At 41.6% G+C, this 22,056-nt stretch overlaps 1 protein-coding gene and 1 long non-coding RNA gene across 19 annotated transcripts in view; one reads left to right on the top strand and one right to left on the bottom strand.

The window, feature by feature from the left end:
- Positions 1 to 22,056, top strand: part of ARVCF (ARVCF delta catenin family member) — a 592,161-nt gene that overhangs the window by 520,261 nt on the left and 49,844 nt on the right. For all 17 annotated transcript variants that reach the window (XM_075898313.1, XM_075898316.1, XM_075898325.1 and 14 more), the window contains one exon: positions 3,208 to 3,279. In XM_075898313.1, coding sequence (XP_075754428.1) covers positions 3,208 to 3,279 — 72 coding nt within the window. The remainder of the gene's footprint in view (positions 1 to 3,207; positions 3,280 to 22,056) is intronic.
- The window catches only part of LOC142818491 (uncharacterized), a 44,256-nt gene continuing 23,220 nt past the window's right edge, over positions 1,021 to 22,056 (bottom strand). Inside the window, exons 2-3 of one of the 2 annotated variants that reach the window (XR_012895982.1) lie at positions 21,891 to 21,996; positions 1,021 to 1,157 (exon numbers count right to left, since the gene is read on the bottom strand). This is a non-coding gene — a long non-coding RNA (uncharacterized LOC142818491). Of the gene's footprint in view, positions 1,158 to 11,957; positions 12,495 to 21,890; positions 21,997 to 22,056 lie in introns of those variants that run through there. The other variant, XR_012895981.1, reaches the window with a different exon arrangement.

Genomic DNA, 22,056 nt, shown 5'->3' with positions numbered 1-22,056 from the left:
CTTGGAATGCCCCTCTCTCGCCATGCTTGCTGGCCCCCAGGCAACACAGGAACAGGAGCAGCATGGGGCAGGGACCTATCCATAGCTAGGGTTGTCAGATGGTTTAACCAAAAATACCGAACACCCCTCCCCCCAAAAAAAAATTCTGTTGAGGGGGCAAAAAAAAGGGGAGACCAAAGTTATTAAGCAAATAAATAATAAATTAATAAATTAAATAAACAGAATTAAAACAGCATGGCCCCTTTCAGAGTGCCTGCAGAGTCAGAATAGGGATAGAAACGGGAGTAGTTGAGCACTAAGACCTAGGGAAGGCATTGCTTCCTCTTGATTTTTAGGCTTTTTGCCGATGGCCATTTTGTTTTCTTGATCAAGCCAAAACTGCAGCTTCCCTGTGGAACCAGGTAAGCAGGTGGTCATGGGGCGGGGAGCTAGGGGTGTCGGGAGGCTGGGCCCAGTTGCTGAGAGTGTCGTAGGGTTGCCTGGTGTCCAGTATTTTTGCCTCCTAGCTGGGAAAAAAAAAATCAGAAGACACCAGACATTTTAGGTGTCCGGTATTTTCTGAATTTTTTTTCCGGACAGGAGGCGAAAATACCGGACTGTCCGGGTCAATACCGGACACCTAGCAACCTATCCACAGCTAGGTAATCCACTCACAACAGTAACTGTCCCAAGCCAGCCTCAAATCCCCCTGCCTAAGTCCCACCCCTGCTTCTCAAAGGTGTCATTTCCAGAATTCATGATTCTCATCCCTGGAAATGTAATGCTTTCCCTTTAAACTGTCAGCTGATTACAGCCGCTGTCATATCACATGAAAAGTGAAGCTGTTTCTCATGTGGCCAGGTGGCAAACCACTGAGGACTGCATATAGGTGAAAGCCAGCACCTATTCCTTGCCTAGAAACTGAATGGCTGTCATTAAGAATTACAGAGCACAGGTGGAATGCTTTGTCTTTGTGAAAGAAATATTGTTTAATAAACAAGCAGTTGCACTCTGCATCCTCTGCGTGACAAGTTGTTCAGCCTAAAATAGGCTCTGTGTCATCTGCGTGAACTGTGTCTTCAGAGATCATGCACAGAATGACTCTTGTTTGCATGCAATTAGTGATTCAATTGATGATGCACCAGGTGGTGTGGAATCGAGTCCATTTCCTTATCATACTAAATCGACAGGATTAACAGGAAAAAAATCAACAAAGATGTATGTTAAAACATATAGGGCTTTGAACCATTCTGTTCAGTAAGGTGCTTTTTACAGCTTTATTTCCAGAGTAGTGTCCTGAGTGTGAAACTTGCAAGTGCTAGCAACACACAACTGAATAGAACTGCAGTAAAATTATTACCCAAACTAAAATTTGCAGGTAAAATGGAGGCAAGTTCTTTTGTCTTTATTTAAAGCTCCCTCCACACGTTAATTTTAAACCACCTTCCCTTCACTGTTCCTCTTTCCCTCTGTTGTGGGATTTTTCATATCTCTGAGCAGCGACCAACAGAGCAGTCTTCAGCTGTCACCATAAAAAGTAGCATCCCATCATAATGCCTGGCATATTGTCTTCCTCTGTGTGTCACCACTTCCCTCAGCAGCATATTACTGCATTTTTCCATGGCCCAAGAATTGGTGTGAGGGTTTAGGGCTACCACTAATTCCCATCCCTCATTTTAGCAAAGACATTTTTCAAAAGGAATGGAACAAAATGTGATAGTATGAACTTTTGGCAGATAAGACGACTGGGCTCTATAATCTGGTACAACCTAAGAAAACATACTTTTCAAACAAGCAAACTTCAGATGCATGGGATAAGCTATTATGGGGAAGGTCATTTTCTCTTGGACCTGTAATTGGTTAAAAGACAGGAAAGAAAAGAATTGGCTAGTTTTCAGAAAGGTAAATAGCTGTGTCCATCAGGGATCTATACCAGGACCAGTGCAGTTGAACATACTCATACATCATCTGGTAGAAGGGGTAAACAGTGAGGTGGCAAAATCTGCAGATGATACAGAAGTATTCAAGATAGGTCACCCCAAAGCAAATTATGAATTGTTGCAAAGAAAGCTAACAAAACTGGGTGACAGAGCAACAATGGTAGATTTAATTGATTTCTGATAAATGCAAAGTAATGCACAGTGGAAAACATCCTATACATTCAGAACAACGAGGTCTAAATTAGCTTAGGTCAGTTATACAGATTCTGGGTGTCTAAAGCCTCTGATTGCCAGATGTTGGGATTGGATAATGAGAGATGGATCACTCAATAATTGCCCTTTCTGTTTAATTTTTTCTGAAGCTTTTATCATTGGACACTGCTGCAAGATGGGCTACTGGGCTAGATGGATCTTTGGCCTGACCCAGTGTGGCCGTTCTTATGTTCTGTTTTCAGAGCCCTGAATTCAGAGCCCAGCTTCAGTTCAGGCATGCACAAGAAAGTCCATTTTTGCACATATTTTATCAAAATGTCTAGAGTAATCCCTTCAGCTACATTAAACTTTCTTTAAATTAAAGTTAATATAATGGTATGACTCTGTCCCTGTCCCTTAGCGCAGTGTTTAAAGCACAAAATAATTTTCCTTTGTTTCTAATAAGCAGTTAGAATTAGGCTGTGTTGATTGAAGGACAATCTAAGATTATTTGCCATCTTCTTTGCCATATATTAAACACAGGCCTTTCTGCGAGACCAGTTCAGTGAAAAGAATTAAAAGGGGGCCATCCATTTCTCTCTCCGCCTCATCCTTGTTCCAAAATATAGCTTGTCAGTGAATCTGGTAGTCAAGATGTGTCTTCTACTAAAAACAAGACCAAAAAGCTTCATTTGTACATCTAGAAAACTTGAGGCAAAAATGTTTGTCTATGTTGTTGATAAAGGTGCAATCAACTGAATTTATGAATGAGGCAAATAATTTGTCAGTGAAACTAAATGACCTGGATTTCAGTGTTGCTGAGCAACCCATGAGACTCCCTGAATTGGAGGGAACTGCAGATAGTCAGAGCCTTTGAAAATCAAGCCAGAAGGTGTGCAGTTTTGGACTTGTATTCCTCATACAGACACAAAGGTTACGTGTGCAGCTTGAAGGCCGAATATATACCAAGAAAGCAGAATTGTACTGTGTAAATTTTGATACTGTTACCATCTTTCTTACTATAGGTGCACAGTATAATAACTCTTCTATCATGCATTGAAACCCTTTGTCATTTACTGTCCTATTTTATGTTCAGGAAAGAAAAATGGAGATCCGGACAGGAACTTTGATACACTTGATTTGCCCAAGCGGTCTGAAGCAGCAAAAGGTAATACACTAATCTGTATTTATGATCTTGAAAATAAGGAAAATGGGAGGTGGGGATCCTTAGAGGGATTTGCAAAATGAATAATATACAGTTCATATACCTTTTATACTCAGTGAAATATAGATGTGTGTCATTGTGCTGCTTCTCTTCCCATGTATAGCACTCAATGTGGGTTTCTGTTGCTTAAACTGGTCAGAGGAGATAATGCAGGCAGATTAGGCCTAGGGTCTAAGTTCCCTCTAAGATGTATGGCCGCGCAGCTGCTACTCAAGCCCGACATGGGCTCGGTACTGTGATGGAGAGACACCTCTCCCTCAGCGCAGACCTTCCATTGTAGAGAGTGTTGCCTCTCTCAACCAGTCCCAGACCAGATCTGCTGCCCCGGACTTGCCACGGACAGGACACAGGCACCCTTCCAGCCCTGCTGGTGCTGTCATGACTACCTGGTTCCAAGCTGCTGCCGTGAGAGAAACTTGGAGGGGGAAGTCTTCTCTCTTCCTGGGGCAGTCTTCACCTCAGTCTTCTCATCTAGCTCTATCCTGTAGCCCACCCCCTTTCTTACTAGAGCCCTCACCCCCCACATCACAACCCTCTGCCTGAGCCCTGAGCCCCTCCCCCTCCATACTCTGTTCCCTTTTGTCCCACCTCTGCTACACACCGTCCATGTGTGAAATGAATTTTATTATGTGCACTAATATAGACGTGATGTATGTGCACATAACAAAATTCACTCCACACATGAACATAAAAAATTAGAGGGATAACTGTTGGGGGATGGGGGGGGAGGGAAATGCATCCTTTCAAAGAAAAAACATGGGATTCACTCATAGAACACAATTTTGCACTTTCTCCACAATGGGTACAAGCATGGGGTGTTGTGTAGAGTGTGAAATTTAGGAGATTTACAAGTGCTGTCTTCTTCCTTTCTATACTTTCCTCACAATCTGCCATTGACTGGCAGCTTTACAACTCCCCAGTAGTTTGCATTAGTTTATGGTCTTTGGGGGGTTTTATGTCATCCACTGCTGGCTGACCTTCCCTGATAATGGTAATTTGGCCTGCTGCAGTCAGCAGCTATGATAGCTTTCCAGGGCTTCCAGAGGCTGACAGTCATAGGCAGATTTTGATGGATGACACTCCGGTTTTCTTTGTCATTGAGCGTGTATTTTAGCTGTGGGCAGAAGAGAAATCTCCTAACCAACATTTGGTGCATAGCACTCTTTCCAGTGGTGATGTAGGGGATAATTTGGGGATCTCTTGTGATTTTTGCTGCATACTGCAATTTTCTGCAAATCTCAAGCTTTTGGTTAAAATAAAACTGTCTTTCCATTGCACAGATACAACCTTTGTCCTGCACACTTATATAATGTTGCCTTATTAACTTTGCCCTGCAGAAAACTGTCTTCTGTAAGCACCATTCACTTAGATGAGATATAACTGCCAATATTTAAGTGCGTCTAAATGAAAAATTAATGCACACAAGCTTTTTTCTCATTTTCTTCCTTTTTTTAAAAAAAGGAAAAGAAAAAAGGCAAGGAAAATGAATGAAAGAAAATGTTAGCTCACCCTCGTTGCATGTATAAGTTATATTGTGTATAGGGAGGCAATGTGGGACTTATGGTGCCAGAATTCTATTTCCAGTTCTACCACTGACTTGCTAGGTGTCCTTAGGCAAGCTATGTTATCCTTCTGTATCCCAGTTTCCCTATCTATAAAATGTGGCTATTGCTCCTGACCTTCTTTATGAAATACTTTGAGCTCTATTGAAACACCATAGACTACAGAGGTGGTGTGTTATAAAAGTTACACACTTAATTTTTAAAGTAGGAATCAAATATTTTATGGACGATGAGATTGAGTTATTTATGAACTGATATATTTGCCTCAATCTAAGCCAGGGCTGGCCCACAACATTTTGGCACCTGAGGCGAGGAGCTCAAATGACGCCCCCATGCTCCCTCAGTTGGGCCAAAACTTTGAAAGGTCTCAATTCTGCCTTCTTCCTGTTCTACTCCTCTCATGGTACTGCAGAGAGAATACATATGCACCAGCCGCAGACACAATTTTCTACTCTCTGGATCCTAGTGGCGCCCCACGCCCAGTCTGGCACCTGAGGTGGCCGCCTCAGTTCACCTCATGGTAAGGCCAGCCCTGATCAAAGCACTGGTTTATACCAGTGGCACAGCTTGGCACTTCTTGCTAAGGAAATTTTGTCTTTCTTTTGCTAGACTTGTCCTTTTATATTAATTTTTTATCCGGGGCCTAATTGTGCAAGAAACTTAGCACTCTTGGAAAATGAAAAGAGCCTTCATGCACCTACTGATTCAGAGCTGGGCCCATGGTTTGATTGCAGAGCAAAGAGACCGTTTAAGGATTAAAAATTTAGGCTAGGCTTGAAATCTGTTCTAGGAATTGAGCTTTTTTTTTTTTTAATTGTGTGAGTTTTTTTAAGTGCTTAAATGAGCACTTTACATTTTGGACGAATGGGCTTGATAATTAGTTGTTAGAATTGAGCAATCCAGAATAAAAAAGGAAAGAAAAACAGACTTTACATGTATGGCATAAGGCAAGCCTCAGCCCTTTAATTTACTGCTAAGTGTGGTTGTAATGTAGATGCCAGGCAGAGAAAAATGTACACGCAAGATTTTTACGGCGACATGTATCTTGTGCAAACTTGTACTTTCTTAAAAACAAACAAAAAAAAATGCTGGGGAAGGATTTTGCTGACAGTGTTTTGTGGCTGTGTCTTTTGTGTCTCGTGGCCTGTGCAGTGGTGCCGTACATGTGTTCAGTACCAGGACATTGGAGAAACAAGATGGGTGAGGAAATACCTTTTATTTGGACCAACGTTTTTCCAAAAAAGATACTATTTCACCCACATTGTCTTCCTAATCTTGTTGCTCCGCTGCTTGTTACTATATTGGATTGTTTCTGCTAAGATTACATGCTCTTTAAAATGTTTTCTTTGATAATTTTGAGGAACCCAAACGTAAACTATATGGAGATGTCAGTCTGGCTACATATAACATACTAGATTAGGTCAAAAGTTTAATCCCATCATCATTTTGATGGATGATTCCTCTTGGGAAATGAGGGACATGAAAAACCATTTACTGAAGTGTACTTGTGGGGAAAAAAAACAAATTAACTTTTATTACTTTTTTTCTACAAGAATTTTCCTGCAAAACAGCCAGTTTAAGCAATAATTCTTGGGCCTAGAAGGTTCTAACAAGATTGCTGCTATTTTGATTTGTTTAGAAATGTAAACAAAATAAAATTGCAGTTTGAAGACAGTTAACAGCTAAGGTCAGTTCTGGGCCATGGAGCCTAATTGATGAAATCAGCTTTCAAATGAGGCAGAATCTCATTTTGAAGATTGAAAAATCACGCAAATTTTAATGATCAAATGCATTTGGTTTCGGTGACACAATGAAGTACTTGTTCAAAAACCAACAATTAGAGATTAGCTGTTTCATGTATTATTAAAGCCATATTAAAGGGAGTTTTCTGCTGCAATCTTCATGCAAGCAAATAAAACTACAGTAGCTAACAAGAGCTGTTCATGCACAGCAGCAAATGAACATTGTAGTAATTAACAGACTGTTAGGAGATAGAGCTGTTAGGGTTCCTGAATTTTAAAGTCCATTTCCCTAGGATTCATTGGGCCAGCTAAGGAGCAACCTTAAGAACTCCTGGCCACAATTCCCTTATAGGAGGGACGGGCAACCTTTTATGGGTTGGGCGCAGCTGACCCACAGAAAAATCAGTTGGAGGCCGCACAAAAGGTGAGAAGCAAAGTGAGACACCCTTGACTGAGAAGGAAAAAAACACTCCTTACATTTCCCTCACACACCAGAGCCTAGGTGGTCCCAGGTTGGTAGATTTTGTGTGCTGCAGCTCTGTGGAGGAGTGGATGAGAGCTGGAGCACCAGTGTGGGCTAAGGATGTTAAGGACTAGTTGATAAGCAAATGCTTATCGGATAGTCAGTCGACTAGTCCATTCCCCTCACTTCCCCGCTGCCTCCATCAGATAGAGGTAGGAAAGGGGGTACTTCAAAGCAGCAGTGCTGCATGGCTGATCATGGGATCAGCTGTGTGGCACTGCCACTTTGAAACGCCAAGGCAGCACCACGTGGAGTCCGGGGTCAGCTGGGGAGTCCCCCGCTGACCTCTGGCTCCATGTGGCATTTCAAATGCAGCACAGCATGGAACCTGGAGTCAGCAGGGGACTCAGTTCCCCACTGAACCCAGGCTCCATCCTGCACTTCTGCTTTGAAATGCACAAGAGTCCCCACTAGGGACTGCTGTACATTTCAAAGCTGGCATGCCGCCTGCAGCCCACAGTCAGTGGGACTTCCGGCAGGGGCTTTTGCACATTTCAAAGGAGGAATGTGGAAGAGCTTATTGAGCAGTCGATGGAAATTCCATCAACTACTTGACTAGTAAAATAACAAATAGTTAACTTCCCTACTGTGGGCTCCCCAGTGTGGGTGAGTGGGTGAGGGGATACTTAAGCCTTGGGTGGCCAGATCCAGGCAAGCCAGGGCCCACATCCAGCCCTTGTGCCTGAAGTTCCCCACCCCTGCCTTATAGAAATGTGTCATAAATGTATCAGTGAGTTCAGTTGATCTAGTATGAATGTTGGCTTTAAGAAACTGAGAACTAAAAAAGGAGCAGTCCTGTTTCCCATTATCTCTAGAAAGTTAGATTGATTTCCACAGGAACTTAATCATAAATCTTTGTGTAATAAACAGCTACTTGTGTTCAAGTAGCAACACCCATCAGTGTTGGCACCTTTTCTTCAGTGTCTAGTCAAAACAAGTTAGTGCATTAAAAACAGAGAAGTGAGTTTGGGATGAATGTCTGGCTCAGGAATGGGCAATAAGCAACACGTGAATTAACCCTGGTGGGGTTATCTGCGCACAGCAGGTATTGCCACTCACAGCTCCCTTTGGCTAGGAAGGTGATGCATGGCCAACAGGCTAACCCTAGCAAACCGCATCAGGCCTGTGATCCACTTGTGGTCCACCCCTGGCCTTGCTTTATGTTAGTGTATTTTGCTCCAGGATAACTTACTTGGTTGACATGTGGAATGGAACTGGTGATGCAATTTTTCAAGCAAGGTTTTAGTGTTTTAAAAATGTGAGCTGCTTTCCACCATTGGCTGTTCATTTTTAAAAGTATGTCAGAGTAGCCTGTAAGGGCATAGTTTGCCTAGCGTTGGATCTCATTGAAAACCAATAGCCTTTTTCTGCCATGCTCCCAGGCTGGGCAACACTTGCAACTTAAGGCTGCTTATTTGTGGATAAATCTTTTAACATGGGATGGAATGGTGATGGAGTGGTCCCATCTAATAGAAAAAGTTTTGAATGGCATCATTCAGGATGCTGTGTTCACAGTGGGGAAGGAAGTTTAAAGAGCTGCTTTTCCCTTTTTTCCCCTACATGAAGAACATGGCACATTTTTGGGACAGGTTGTGGCAAGGAGGACACTTCTGATGGTTGGAACTGAGCAGAGTCCTTGAGAATCAGAAGGGAATGAGAGGGAGAGCTAATGGGAAAACATGATTGTTAAATTGGAGCAGGTCCTGAGGAAAAAGCCAATTTCTAGGCCAATGTCAGAAAAACTATGTTGCTAGAATCATTATAAAGTAGGTTGATAAAACTTCTATTGGCTGATTGTCTCCTCTAGAGAGTGTCCTTTTTGTCAGTGAATATCACAAATCGTGCAAATATTGATTTCTCTTGTGCAAAACAAAAAAAAATACAATACAGCATGGTGCCTTTGCTTTGCTTTTAGAACCATTCCACAGGTGTTAAGGTGAAAATAAACTGAGCAGATGATGAAGGAGAAAACACAGGACATGGAAGGCAGGAATTGGGAGTCTTCTGTCAGTAGAGGATGCGGCTATAGTTGGAAGCAGGGTTTCAAATAACAGATTGATGAGCGAACCAAATCTATTAAAGAAATCCCTTGATGGAAAAAAGATCTCTGAATTGGTCATTTTTATTTTGTGACACTTACTGTCTTGAAGTGGCTAGTCTGTAGATTGGCCCTTCTGTTGGCAAGGAGAGGGAAATCCTGTCCGTTAGTTAAATTTTTCTGACTTGTTTGTTTTATACAGTCAAACCTGGTTAATATTAGAGATGTGAATGGGTTAACCACTACCCAGTAAGCATCACCCATTAAAATCAACAAGTTACCTGGGAGCAGCCTTCTGTCTGTGGAACCCTGCAGGAAAGGACTGGTGTACTCCCCAACCCCCACTGCTGCTTCTGCCCAGTGTGTGCCTGCAACTTCCAGCCTGTGAGCCTGCACGGGCTGGGAATCAGCAGCCCCTCTCCCCTTGCAGTCCCCTCACCTTCATGAGGCTGCCGATTTCTCAGCCCTCCCCCGTTTAACCAGTTAACTAATTAAACAGGATTTTACATCTTTATTCTATTTAAATTGAAAATTTCAATTTTATTTGGATTGTACAAACCATCAGTTTTTAGTACATGTGTATAATAGCATAATATTGGCTGTGATGAATACTCAGGAATTGGAGATGGACCCAGATCTGGTGTCTAGTTCATCCCATTATGGAGACTAGGGATTCTGTACCAACTACATGAATTCATGAGTAAAATTGTTGTTTGCTTACATCTACCATTCAAGAACAAATCATGCCAAACAAACCTAATTTCCTCCTTTGACTGGTTACAGGTTTCGTTGGTAGACATGATATATCTTGATTTTGACATATTTCCACATAAGTCTTATAATCAAACTAGGGAAATGTGATCTAAATTAAAATTCTATAAGATGAATACATAACTAGTTGAAAGACCATATTCAGAATAATTGTCAATGGTTCGCTGTCTTACTGGGAAGATGTATCTAATGGGATCTCACAAGGATTTGTCCGGGGTCTGGCACAACTAAAAATGTTAGTTAATCACTTAGAAAATGGAGTTAAGAGTGTGTTTAAACAATCTGTGGATGACATCAAGATGGGAGTAGCAAACATTTTGGCAGAAAGGATTGGAATTTAAAATTGTTTGTGACAAATTGGAGAACTGGTCTGATATCAACAGGGTGAAATTCAGCACAAGTTAGTGCAAAATACGACACTAAAAAAGGAAAAATCAAACTCTCAAGTATAAAATGGGAAATAAATGGCTAGGCAGCAGTATTGCTGAACAGGATTTGGTGGTTATAGTGGATGACAAATTGAATGAGTCAACAATGTGGGTACGTCTAGACTACATGGCTCCGTCGACGGAGCCATGTAAAATAGTTTACTCGGCATAGTCAAAGAAGTAAGGATTTAAATAATCCCCGCTTCATTAAAATAAAAAAGGCTGCCGCACTGTGCTGACGATCAGCTGATCTAGCACAGTGCGGCAGTCTAGATTCAGCGTGGTCGACAAGGGAAGCCTTTGTCGACCGCTCTGGTATGCTTCGTGAAACGCTTCCCTTGTCGACCAAAAGGCTTCCCTTATCGACCACGCCACGTCTAGACTGCCACGCTGTGTGGGATCAGCTGATCGTCAGCACAGTACGGCGGCCATTTTTATTTTAACAAGCGGGGATTATTTAAATCCCTGCTTCTTTGACTATGCCGAGTAAACTATTTTATATGGGTTCATCGACAGAGCCATGTATTCTAGACGTACCCCATGATGCAGCTGCAGAGAAGGCTAATATCACTCTGCATGTATTAAGAGAAGAGTTATATATCAAGCAGAGGACAGAATTGTCCTGCTCTACTTAGCCCTGGTCTGAGTCTTGCTCTGGAGTTCTTCATTAAGTTCTAGGCACTACACTTCAAGAAAGATGTAGAGAAAGTGGAGAGAGCCCACAGGAGAGCAATAATAATGATAAAAGGTTTAGAAAACCTGACCTGTGAGAGAGGTATTTTTTTTTAACTAAGTATGTTTAATTTTGAGGAAAGACAACTGAGGGGAGGACCGATTAGACTACTAATATGTTAAGGTCTGTTTCTAAAGAGGAGGGTGATCAGTTGTTCTCTTGTCCACTAGAGCTAGGACAAAAAGTAATGGGCTGAATCTTGAAGCAAGATTAAGGTTAAGATATTTTTAAAACTTTCCAGTGATGAGTAGTTAAACTCTGGAATAAGCTTCCAAGGTTGTGTCTGTTAGAACTTTTAAGAAGCTGGTTAGACAAATACCTGGCAGGTGTTTGATTAGAGATACTTAATCCTGCTCAGCATAGGATTAAGTGGCCAATATTGCCACCCAAGGGCTAGTCTGTCCTTTTGATTGTGTTCTTAACTGCAATGTAATTGCAACATTTTACTGGTTTGTGGGATGGAGGTATGTAACTTACGTCCTGAAACTAACTCTGTTTAGGAATGGAATAAGCCTGCAATGTCCTGGTAACAAATCTGCTGCTCCAAAAAACTATTTGTGAAAATGCTATATGTATTTGAAAACTCTAGTTTGGGTGTATGCATGTGCATTTACCCTAAAAGCTTATGGATATTGGTGGATGAGATTTTGGATGAACTTGCTAGCAGATGAATTTCTCATCTATATATATCACAGTGATCAGTTACTTTCATTTAATCTGATACTATAAACATATTTTCTATTGCAAAAGATGAGTAATGAAACTGGCTAATAAATCTTTTGTGTTGCTGCCCGTAAGCAAATGAACTTAGACTTCCTGGCAGTGTTAAGGTAATGATTCTAAGTTAGCAGATCAAAAATGCTAATAATTTCTCTTTGACTAAAGGAGTCTCTCTCTCCATCTCTCTGTAATGAATTAGAAACTTCATTAACAGTTTTATCTTGATCAGGGCCAGATGACCATTTCGCGGGGCCCAGGGCAGCACAATTTTGCGGGACCCCCTTTTGCCACGGTGCATGCGCGGTGGCACCACGCGCATACCCGATGGCGCATGCACAGGGCTTCTTGAAGCATGGGGCCCGGGGCGGTCGCCCCACTTGCCTTGCCCTATATCCACCCCTGATCTTGATTATGGATTTGTGAATAAGATTAGCTGCTGTTCTAGCACTTAACTCTCACTTTCATTTGATTTCTTTAAAACCTTACAAGTTGACTAAAGTGTTAACGTGCCATTTTCTGACTCCTTTCAATCATTAGTTTTGGATGCAGTGTTGTGAAGAAATGATGACTGATTGATAATGGTATGATCCCCATTTCTCCTCCACCTGCCAATGGAAGTTGTAAGGCGAGTTCTCAATCCCCTAGAAAGAGAACATGTAACGTGTTATTCCATTAACATCTTTTCAGTATTAGGCACATGAAATTGAGAATTCCCATCAGAATTATTAAGTATCTCATATTTCTGTTGCTGTGCTAAGTACAATGTTCATTTTAGTCCCCTGTGTTGTTCATAATTTACAAAGTAGTGAGAGATGGCTCATCTGTCTTCCTGTATCTTGAATCAGAGAAACTTATTATCTTGGATAGGAGAATCCCCTGTGTGGCCTTCCCTTGATAAACTTTTTTCCAGTCTGATACACTTACATTCTCATTTCTCCTCATGTGCCTAGAATTTAGAATGTGGGAAGCAGTTAATTTCTGCTTCATTACTCAAGATTCATTCAGTTAACCCATTGCTTATAATTTAAAAGTTGAATAATTTATTCTGGATTTTTGTTTTTGTTTTTTACTCTTTTACCCCTATTTGGATTTCTTCCATTGATGCCTAGTTTCTTCACCACTGGTTTGAAATGTGATAGTGGATTGCTGCATGGCCCTTTGAACACAAGTTATGGAGTGCCAGTCATTTGGAAACTTTAATTATTTTGCAGTTCTTAAATAATCTCTAAAAATAATTATACCTGTTATGAATATATGAGTGAAATTGTTCTGAAGAGTCTGGAGGACCATAGATTAGTGTGTGGGTTTCCAACTTAATTAGCTGCATTTCAAACAAATTGTGGATTAGGGATGTTGAATATCGGTTAATTGAATAGTCGATTAACCTCATGAATTCTTATCAGTTACTCAACTATTCTCTATTCCCTGGGGGTGGGGCCAGCAGCGAGTGCATTCCGGCCCCACTCCCGAGGTGCCCCTTGCCACTCTGTGCTGCTGCCTCTGTATCAGAGGGAGCAGTATGGGCTGCCTGGCAGGCGCTGGTCCACAAGGGGAGATAGTTTAAAAACCAGCTCCCCTCGCACATTGGCTGCCTGTCGCCCATGCTGTTGCCTGTCTGGGGGGAGATAGGTCTGCGCTCCCAGACCAGATACGAGCCGGAACTGAGCTTGACTTCTAATACCCTTTAAATGCATCCCCGCAGCATGGATAGGTCCCAGACCAGCAAGCCAGGACTGAGCTGGGCTGCTGGCCAGCCTGCTATACAATTTACTGGGTGAGAGAGAGAGAGAGTGTGTGAATGCGTGTGAATGCATGTAGTCTGTAGCATTAACCTATAAGCTTTTGCTTATCAGTTAATCGACGACACTATTACATCCCTAATGTGGATCTGAGCTAAACCCCATTAAATTAAATGGGCTTTCTACCAGGCCCTGTATTAGTTTGAAGATTATATCTAAGTTATTTGTTTGGCGCTACTGCTTGTGTGCACCCCTTCTGTTTGCATAGGTGGCAGCAGACACACTGTACTCATTGGCAATAAAGGCTGCACAACATTTTTTATCACTTTTTTGCAGATTGATTTTGTATGATTTCCTGTCCTCAGATTTCCACCTCTTCGCCATGGCACAACAACAACATGTAAAATGACACTTCCTGAAGCGTAGTCAAATTACATACAGCTAGTGATGCACTAACAAAAAAGGGTGCTGAGTTTGGACATGAAACTATAATATTTCCATTGACAGATGACCTTGTTAAGCCAGACATTTGTACAGAGCTCCTCTGGGGCTGGCAAGCAACTCATCTTCCCTTTCAGTTTAGTGTGTGGATCATCATCCCTCCCAGTGTCTTTTGGAGGCCACTGAACACTTATAACTCCACCTCAAATGATGGGACTCTTTCTCCAACAGAGCATCAGAGAAGAACATGCACAATACAGGTGCTCTAACTGAATGAATCTTTCATTGCTTCTATTCTCCCTGAGTATCAAAGGGGTAGCCGTGTTAGTCTGAATCTGCAAAAGCGGTGAGGAGTCCTGTGGCACCTTATAGACTAACTGAAGTGTTGGAGCATAAGCTTTCGTGGGCAAAGACCCACTTCGTCAGATGCACGTCATCTGACGAAGTGGGTCTTTGCCCACGAAAGCTTATGCTCCAACACTTCAGTTAGTCTATAAGGTGCCACAGGACTCCTCACTGCTTTTGCATATTCTCCCTGAGGCAGTCAAGGAACCTGTGACTTTTGAAACTCACTGCAAACTGCCCAGCTAAAAATTCAAAAAGGTGCAACAAACATTTCTTGTAACCCAGTTTTGCATGTTTTCCCTTTTCCCTCACTTAGTAGCAAATGACTTGGATACCCTTTTCCTCAGGCAAGTACCAGCCACTCTGTTAGCATGGGTTACATTGGTCACAAAATGTTCAGTCACCTTGAACACTGTTCATGTTATGAACAAAATGTCCTAAATAAATCAGTTGAATAGTTATTCCACTGGCGCAAACTTTTAATGAACTCAGAGCCAGATAAATTTCTTCTGTTACCAATATTTTATTGAGCTCTATTAGTAGTCCCCAAAAATGTGTCTACTGCGTGCTGAAAAAATGCTTGTCTATTCTCTGCCTTGCCTAATGCTCCTAGTTGTCTCCTAATCCAGTGGTTCCCAACCTTTTTTATGCTGCCAGCAAACCCATTCACAAACTTTTGGCGGACTGGCAACATTTTATTAGCATATTCATCTGTATAATGAATATGCAGATATACAAATGTTGCCTGTCCGCCTAGCCCAAACCCAGCCCCTTGCTCACCAGTGCCTTTCACCCATACCCCCCCTTTGATTCTTTAACCTCTGACCCGTATAGCCCATGCCAATTTCGTTTTTCCCCATCACCCCACCATGCCCTCACCCAACACTCCTTTGCTCTTTGACCCCACCTCACCCCCGACTTCCCAGAGTGAGTCTGTCCCCTCTAGGGAGTGTGGCTGTTACTGCCACGTGGGTAGGGTGAGTGACCATTGGTGGTGCACGCTCCCCCTCCTTCCCAAACACATCTTGCACCCCAAGGCAGAGCCCCAGCTAGGCACCGACTTTCCTGGGTGGGAGGCGGATCAGGGAGGGAGGCACCTCCTGCTCCGCCACCTCTTGTTGCTGCCTCAGCCCCAGGCCCAGCAGCAGGCAAAATCAACCACCACGACTGCTAGAGCTGGGCTGCCATGAATAACCAGCTTCAGCTCTGGCAGCCGCTGTAGCCTGGCAGCCAGCGGTTCTCAGACCGCGGCACCAGTGCACGGACCAGCAGTTGGTAATCGCCGTCCTAAGCCACTTACCTGGAAAAATAATGCTACATTATCTGAGTTGAATGTTTTGTGATCCTTGCTCGGGTGATGATAAGGGGAGCAAAATCACAGCAGAAAAAGTTGCCTAAGTATGTGGAAGGATCAGCTGTTTGGTAGGAATCTTTTGAAACAAGACGTGAAATTTAAATCTGCCATTACCATGTAATAGGGTAACTCTGTTGGAAATAGCTGTCTTCTGAACTATTATTTTCCATTCCATTCTAGGTGTTTTCTGACACACATGGATTTTAAAATCACAAGTACAACCCTAGCTTTTATTAAGCTAGTTTGTTAGAATTATCTTCCCCTCTGCACTGATATCATTATTTGAGATGGAAAAATGCGATTATTTTGTCATGATATTCCTTGTCACATTCATTATTCTAAATGCTTTATTGTCTTATAGTACAGTGTCCGTATTAGCCAGTAGGATTTTTGGTAGATTTCTGACTGCATCTGAATCATACAGGGCTGTTGAGTTTTTATCATTAAAACAATTTTACTGGGTACTAATTCAGTCTTGCCTTGCAACAAGCTCCCATTGCTACACAGATGTTGTATAAAATAAATCATTAGCACAGCTCTTAAAAAAAATGCTCCGTGCTTGTTTGCTCTTATGCAGGTAGTAGGCACTGAACAAAGTGTCCTTTGAAGTTTAGTGTCCCTGAAATCACCTCCAATTTCCACGCAGACCAGCTTGGTAGCAAGGGTTTAAAAAAACAACAAAATGTTTTAAACAGATATTTGACTAGCTGGAAAGAGCTGGTTGTCCCCAAGTGGCTTGTTTCACTGTAACAATAGTATTTCCCATATATTTGTAGAAACTAATAATATGTGCTGGGGGAACTTGGAGAGGCAGCAAGAAGAGACTTCTGGAGCAAGAGCACAAGTATTTTGGAAAGGTGATTGTTTCCATGGTAGCAGCAGTGCTATAAGAATCTTGCTGCTTTTCTAGACTGATTCTCCGGTTGTAGAGTTTCTGCTGCTGAATCCTCTCTCCCCGCACAAAGGGTGCCATTGGGTTTTCAGCTCTGCTGAATGCAGCAAGAAAGCATACTATCCTGATCTCTCTGTTTATATAGCCTAACACACTGCTGTGTCTGTTCCTGAGCAGGGGGTGGGGAGATTTCAGGGGTTTGCTAGCCCTTTGCTGGGCATCAGAGTTCTTGGCCATTCCTGCCATTGCAAACTGCTTTTCAAAACAATGTTTTTTATCTTTAACCTCCAGATTACAAGGAAAGCCCACCATAACCACAGAGTGGCATCTAAACCTAATCTCATTTCAAAATACAATGCAGACTTAAACCACCCCAGAAACTACACATCTCCTAAGTGGTAGTGGTGGGTTTTTTTTTTCTTTGCTTGAAGGTTTTTTTTTTTTTCCAATGAGGTTGAAAAGTTTTAAAACTATTAACCACTGAACAGTGAGCATGATCACCAGGTCCTATCCTACAAGGTGCTTCGGTGATTCCAGATGAAGTCAGCAGAAGCTGATGATCTGGTGCATAGCACCTGGAATACACAATCCAAGTGCAGAGGAGTGAACCAGATGACCTCTTAAGGTTCCTTCCAGTCCTATGAGTCTATGAAATGTGTAGCAGCCTATGGATGTCAGAAGAAAACTAAGAAAAAAAACCCAACCCAACTGACACTTTCTTTTAACACTGCTTCAGAGAACTTGGCGAGGTGGGGGTGGGGGTGGGGGTGTATGGCTAGTGCAACTGCATTCTAGAAATGCAGCTTCGATAAATGTTTAATAACAGATATATAACAGATGACTCTCTTGCAGTTTATTCAGACTTTCATATGTTTGTCTCTTGCAGAGTAGCTCACCACGCTCCCATAGTCACTCACAGTGCTTGCCTCTGCGTTTTTAACAATGCACCTGTTGTTTTCTTTATGTTCAAAAAGCGTGAGCCTTCATTCTTCTCATTCTTATGGAAGCCTGTGGTGTTCATGTAAGAGGATGGGCTTGGAATTCCAACTGAAATTTCCCAGCAGGCCATTGAGAATGGATTCTAGGATTGCTTGCTATTGCATTCTAATTCTTCTTTTTCTTCTTGCAAAATTTTGCTGAATATTTAGATTCAGTTCCTCATTTTACCAATTAGGCAGCATCAGTCTTTCAAAATTACTCACTGTGCACATATATTTAGGAATAGAGATTGTGGGGATGTCTTCTGTTGGCATGTCTAAATAAGCACTTCCTGCCCCGCAAACTAGACTCCAGCAGGCCACTCAGTAAGTGATGTGCATGGCACATTCCTATTGCATTTTGACACACCCTCGTTTCAAATTGCAGTATGTCATCTCACAGTATGGAAAGTTTCATGCACATCAGCTGAATCCACATGGATGCTTGGTGAGTGGCCCATTGGAGTGCTGTAGAACTACTCCATCTCCTCCCTCCCTCCCTCTCCAGCTTGTTGACCAGGAAGTGCTTATATTGACATTCCCTTAGAATCTAGCCTTTTAAGGAATATTGTAACCTTTTAAGAAATATGAATTTAATCACTTGTAAAGGAAATACTAAGCAAGACTGTTTCAGATGCATGCATGAAATAAGGCTGATGGGTTGGAAAGATGCAAGTTGCAGCACTCTCACAACAAGAACTTTAGAACAACCAGTGATAGTTAAAGTACAGCCACATTCACTTTATTCTTCTCCCACGTTTTTCAATGTTAACGTTTCTTTAGTGGAAAAAGAATGGATACCCTGAAACTAGAAAGTCCCTCAGCCTCTTCACATTCTGTGATCTGTGGCTGCATGGGGGCTATATAATAACCTACTTTATTTCACAAGTCAGTTCCCAGATCTCTAGTGCCTGAGGCTGACACCCAAGAATATAGCTTTAATATAATAACTAGCAGTATTTTTGAAAAGCAAGGGTTCCTTTTGGTAAATTTCCTCTTTCTAGCAGGATGTGAATTTGTGGCCATTATAAATTCATGGAAAATGAAATTTATAACGCGTGTGCTTATAACATCCTAAACTAGCATGGCACAAATAAATGCTCATGGAATAAAACAGCCTGAATAACAAAATAGCAGATGCTGTTGTAGTAAAGGTAGTCATACGGGAGGAAGCTCGATAGTGTTCAGCAAAGAAAGGCACTAGAATCAAGAAACTTGTGAGTGCTGATATCAGCTCAGCTACTGACTTATTGAATGGCCTTGGGCATGTCTGCTGACCTCAGAGGCTATGTCTGTATCAAGCATATTCTCAACCTTTTACACCATTACACTCCACTATGTTGCCTCATCTTGTCAGAATAAGTAGATGACATGATAGTAAAAACAGCAGCAGCTGCCAGTGCTTTATCTATAGTAGAACTCCTACTATTGCTAGCACTGCTGGTACATGTGGAAAATCTTAATAGAAAGCACAATATAGACCTATTCTCTCTGTCCTGGATGATGTTATTTACCATGCAGAGGTGTTAAGTAATTTATTACATGAAGTGTTTGGAAAATGTTAGCTTGTATAAAGTGCTTAATATTTTTATTGTTCAGCCTTTTAATGGTTTTCCTTTCTATTTTTATGGATAGCTAGTGTCACCAATGATCTGCTGAGAGAGAATCTATAAATAAAATTAGCTCTTTAGAAGAATTACTGCCCAGGTAACATATTTAATTTTGCTATGGCAACAGATGTTACCTTAGAATGATGAGATAAATGACAGCATTTTAAAACTTGTACCACTAATGTGTATTTACATTTCCTTTTCACTTGGGATTGAGGTAGGTGAAGATAAAATAGATACCACTAGAAAGTGACAGCTATCAGGTTGTAACTGCTGCTCTGTTTTCTCCTCTTTTCAAACTACCCTGTATTATGCATTGCTGCCTTCTTTGGCTGAGAAGAGTTATTACTCTTCTTGGTTTGTGTGTGTTTTTGATTGTCTCATTTGCCACTTCTAGTCTACAAGCAATTATAATAGTTACTCGAAAATAGAATGACTGTTATTACAGAATCCAGCTCATTATGCAGATGCTCTTATAGAATTGTGTATAAACTGAGAATGTGCCAAGCAAGTCTGCCAGAAATGAAAACAGAAGTGTTGGAGGGAGAAGTGCATTTTCCACATCACTGCAGCTGTCTGAGTCTTGAGACTTAGTCACAATGGTGAAAAACTCTACACTTCCATCTGAAACTGTAGTTTTAAATAAGATTCCTGCCATGCCATTTCTTCAGTTTAAATTAAGCAGCAACAACATAAGAGTATTCCATTTAGCATACATGTATTTAAAAAACAAAACAATGGAGTTGATGCTTCTAAGAAGGGTGAATATCAAGAAGTTGTCTGGTTGCTACCTAATATCACAAAGAGCAAAGAATAAGCTCCAAGCTGCTGCTGTCTACACGTGGAGATTAAATTGACTTGTTGAAGTCCTTTACAAAAACCTTGTTGCACAAAATTAAGAGTGTCTCCTGCTGTTTGCCAAAAATACTGCAGCAAAATTCTGGTGACAGAGGAACTTGTTAAATTTCCTCTGATAGACAGTTTCAGAATAGTGGAGGCAGAATGACATTGCTGCCTTGGATGTCCTGCTGGATAATCAGAAATATCACACACACAAGTAAAAGAAATGGTCAGAACTCTGGCTAAGATGGTAAACTGAGTCCTCTTGCTATCCAGGTGGGAATAGAACATCCTGGGTAATGTTTAAAAAAGGTCTAAATTATTCAGGCACTTTTAAAAGTGGGATTAAGTCTCCTAAATTTAAAATATGATCCCATGACATTTCTCTGTAGAGTATAGGACACCCCTGCCCTGCTGAACAATGTTCTCTAGTGCATTGACATGGGTTTTGCATGAAATGTGGCTGAATGCTAAATTATTAATTGTAAAGAAAGGGAATATGGCCTAGTTTATAGGATATGGATGTGAAGAGCTGGGATTCTTTGGTTCTCGTCTCAAAACAGCCACTGAAAGTACTGAACCACTGCAGCTGGAGATGTAACCAGCAGCTCATGTAGATGTATTCAAGTTTAGCTGTAATCTAGCTAGTTCTCTAAAAATAGTATTGGTTGAACCTCTAGTTAAGCACTCTCTGGTCCTGCAACACCCATGGTCTGGCATGATTTTAATTAGTTGGATGTCCACTAATCATGGGTATAGCCAGTTTCCTGGGGTCCCATAAGATTTGTTTACAACCTTAGACCTGGTTCTGTGTTCTGTGCTGTTGTTTAGCTCCAGTTTATCACTAATATCTTCTAAGAGCCCAGTAAACAGTGAAAGTATTGGTAATGCTGCTAGACAATACTGGCCTCCTGTGGTCTGGCAAATTTTCTGGTTCATCACTGGTCATGCTTGAAGAAGCTGAACTAGAGAGCTTCAGCCTGTAGTAAGGATGCTATGGTGTCCTCTCGTCCGTTGTTTTGATGAGCTAGCAAGATTATATCGCTAGCTTGAGTAGGTCTACATGAACTGCCATTTACAGTTCCTTTCTCATCTCCCACCCCAGCTGCGATGTTTCCTCAGCCCTGCAAGGATGCGCAGCATTAGAAGACTTTGTGCGTTCCCATGGTCCCAGAGTTTCATTGGCCTGGGGGGCAGAAGAGGGAGTATGAAAAGTCTCCTCTCACTGCCAGGATCATGGGCACCTAGGAGGATCCGGGGAGCCCACCCGCAGACCAATCATGGTCTGTTGGTGGGGAAGCAGGGAAGTACCTTGGTCCGGCCACTTCAAAAATTAATGCCCATCCCTGCTCTAAGCCTTGCTGTACACTAGGGAGTTATTTCAAAATAACAGGCTGGTTATTTAGAAATCTGTCCTCCTGGTTTCTTTAGGGAATAACGCTTATTTTGAAATAGTTATTTTGAAATAGCTTTAGTGTGGACACGCCACTGCTGCTATTTTGAAATAACTACTCCCCAGAGTCATTAGAAGTAATTACTCCCCAGTGCTTCATAGGGCTCTTAGTTGAATGGAGCCTCCCTCAAGAAATTTCATGGTTTTCCGGTTGTAGGGGCACACTATTTCAATTTTATTATTTTGGGATTTTTTTTCTAATTTAGTTATTTCAAAATAATTTCCTAGTATAAACATGCCCTAAGTTACAACTGCACGAACACATTGTCAGGTTAATTTAGGGCAAAATTCAAGTCACAGAATTTTTAATACTGAGTTCTAATGTGCAAGACTGCTGACTATGAGATCTTAGCTTGACTTTCAACGGACTGCAATTAATAACTTACATTCACTGTAATCTGAGCACTTTCATCTGGGGCCATCATAATACGTGAAAACATGGAACTCTTGCAGCCCCATTTTTCAATCGCTTTTCAGGAACATGCTTGAAATCTTGAAGAAAAGCAAGAAGAATGAAAAATAAATTAGCTCCATAGTCCTGAATTCATGACA

The sequence above is a fragment of the Pelodiscus sinensis genome, chromosome 15 (genome assembly GCF_049634645.1).
Source record: "Pelodiscus sinensis isolate JC-2024 chromosome 15, ASM4963464v1, whole genome shotgun sequence".
Taxonomy (NCBI): domain Eukaryota; kingdom Metazoa; phylum Chordata; order Testudines; family Trionychidae; genus Pelodiscus; species Pelodiscus sinensis.
Note: the sequence above shows the minus strand (reverse complement) of the source record. Positions and strands in the feature narration are given on the sequence as shown.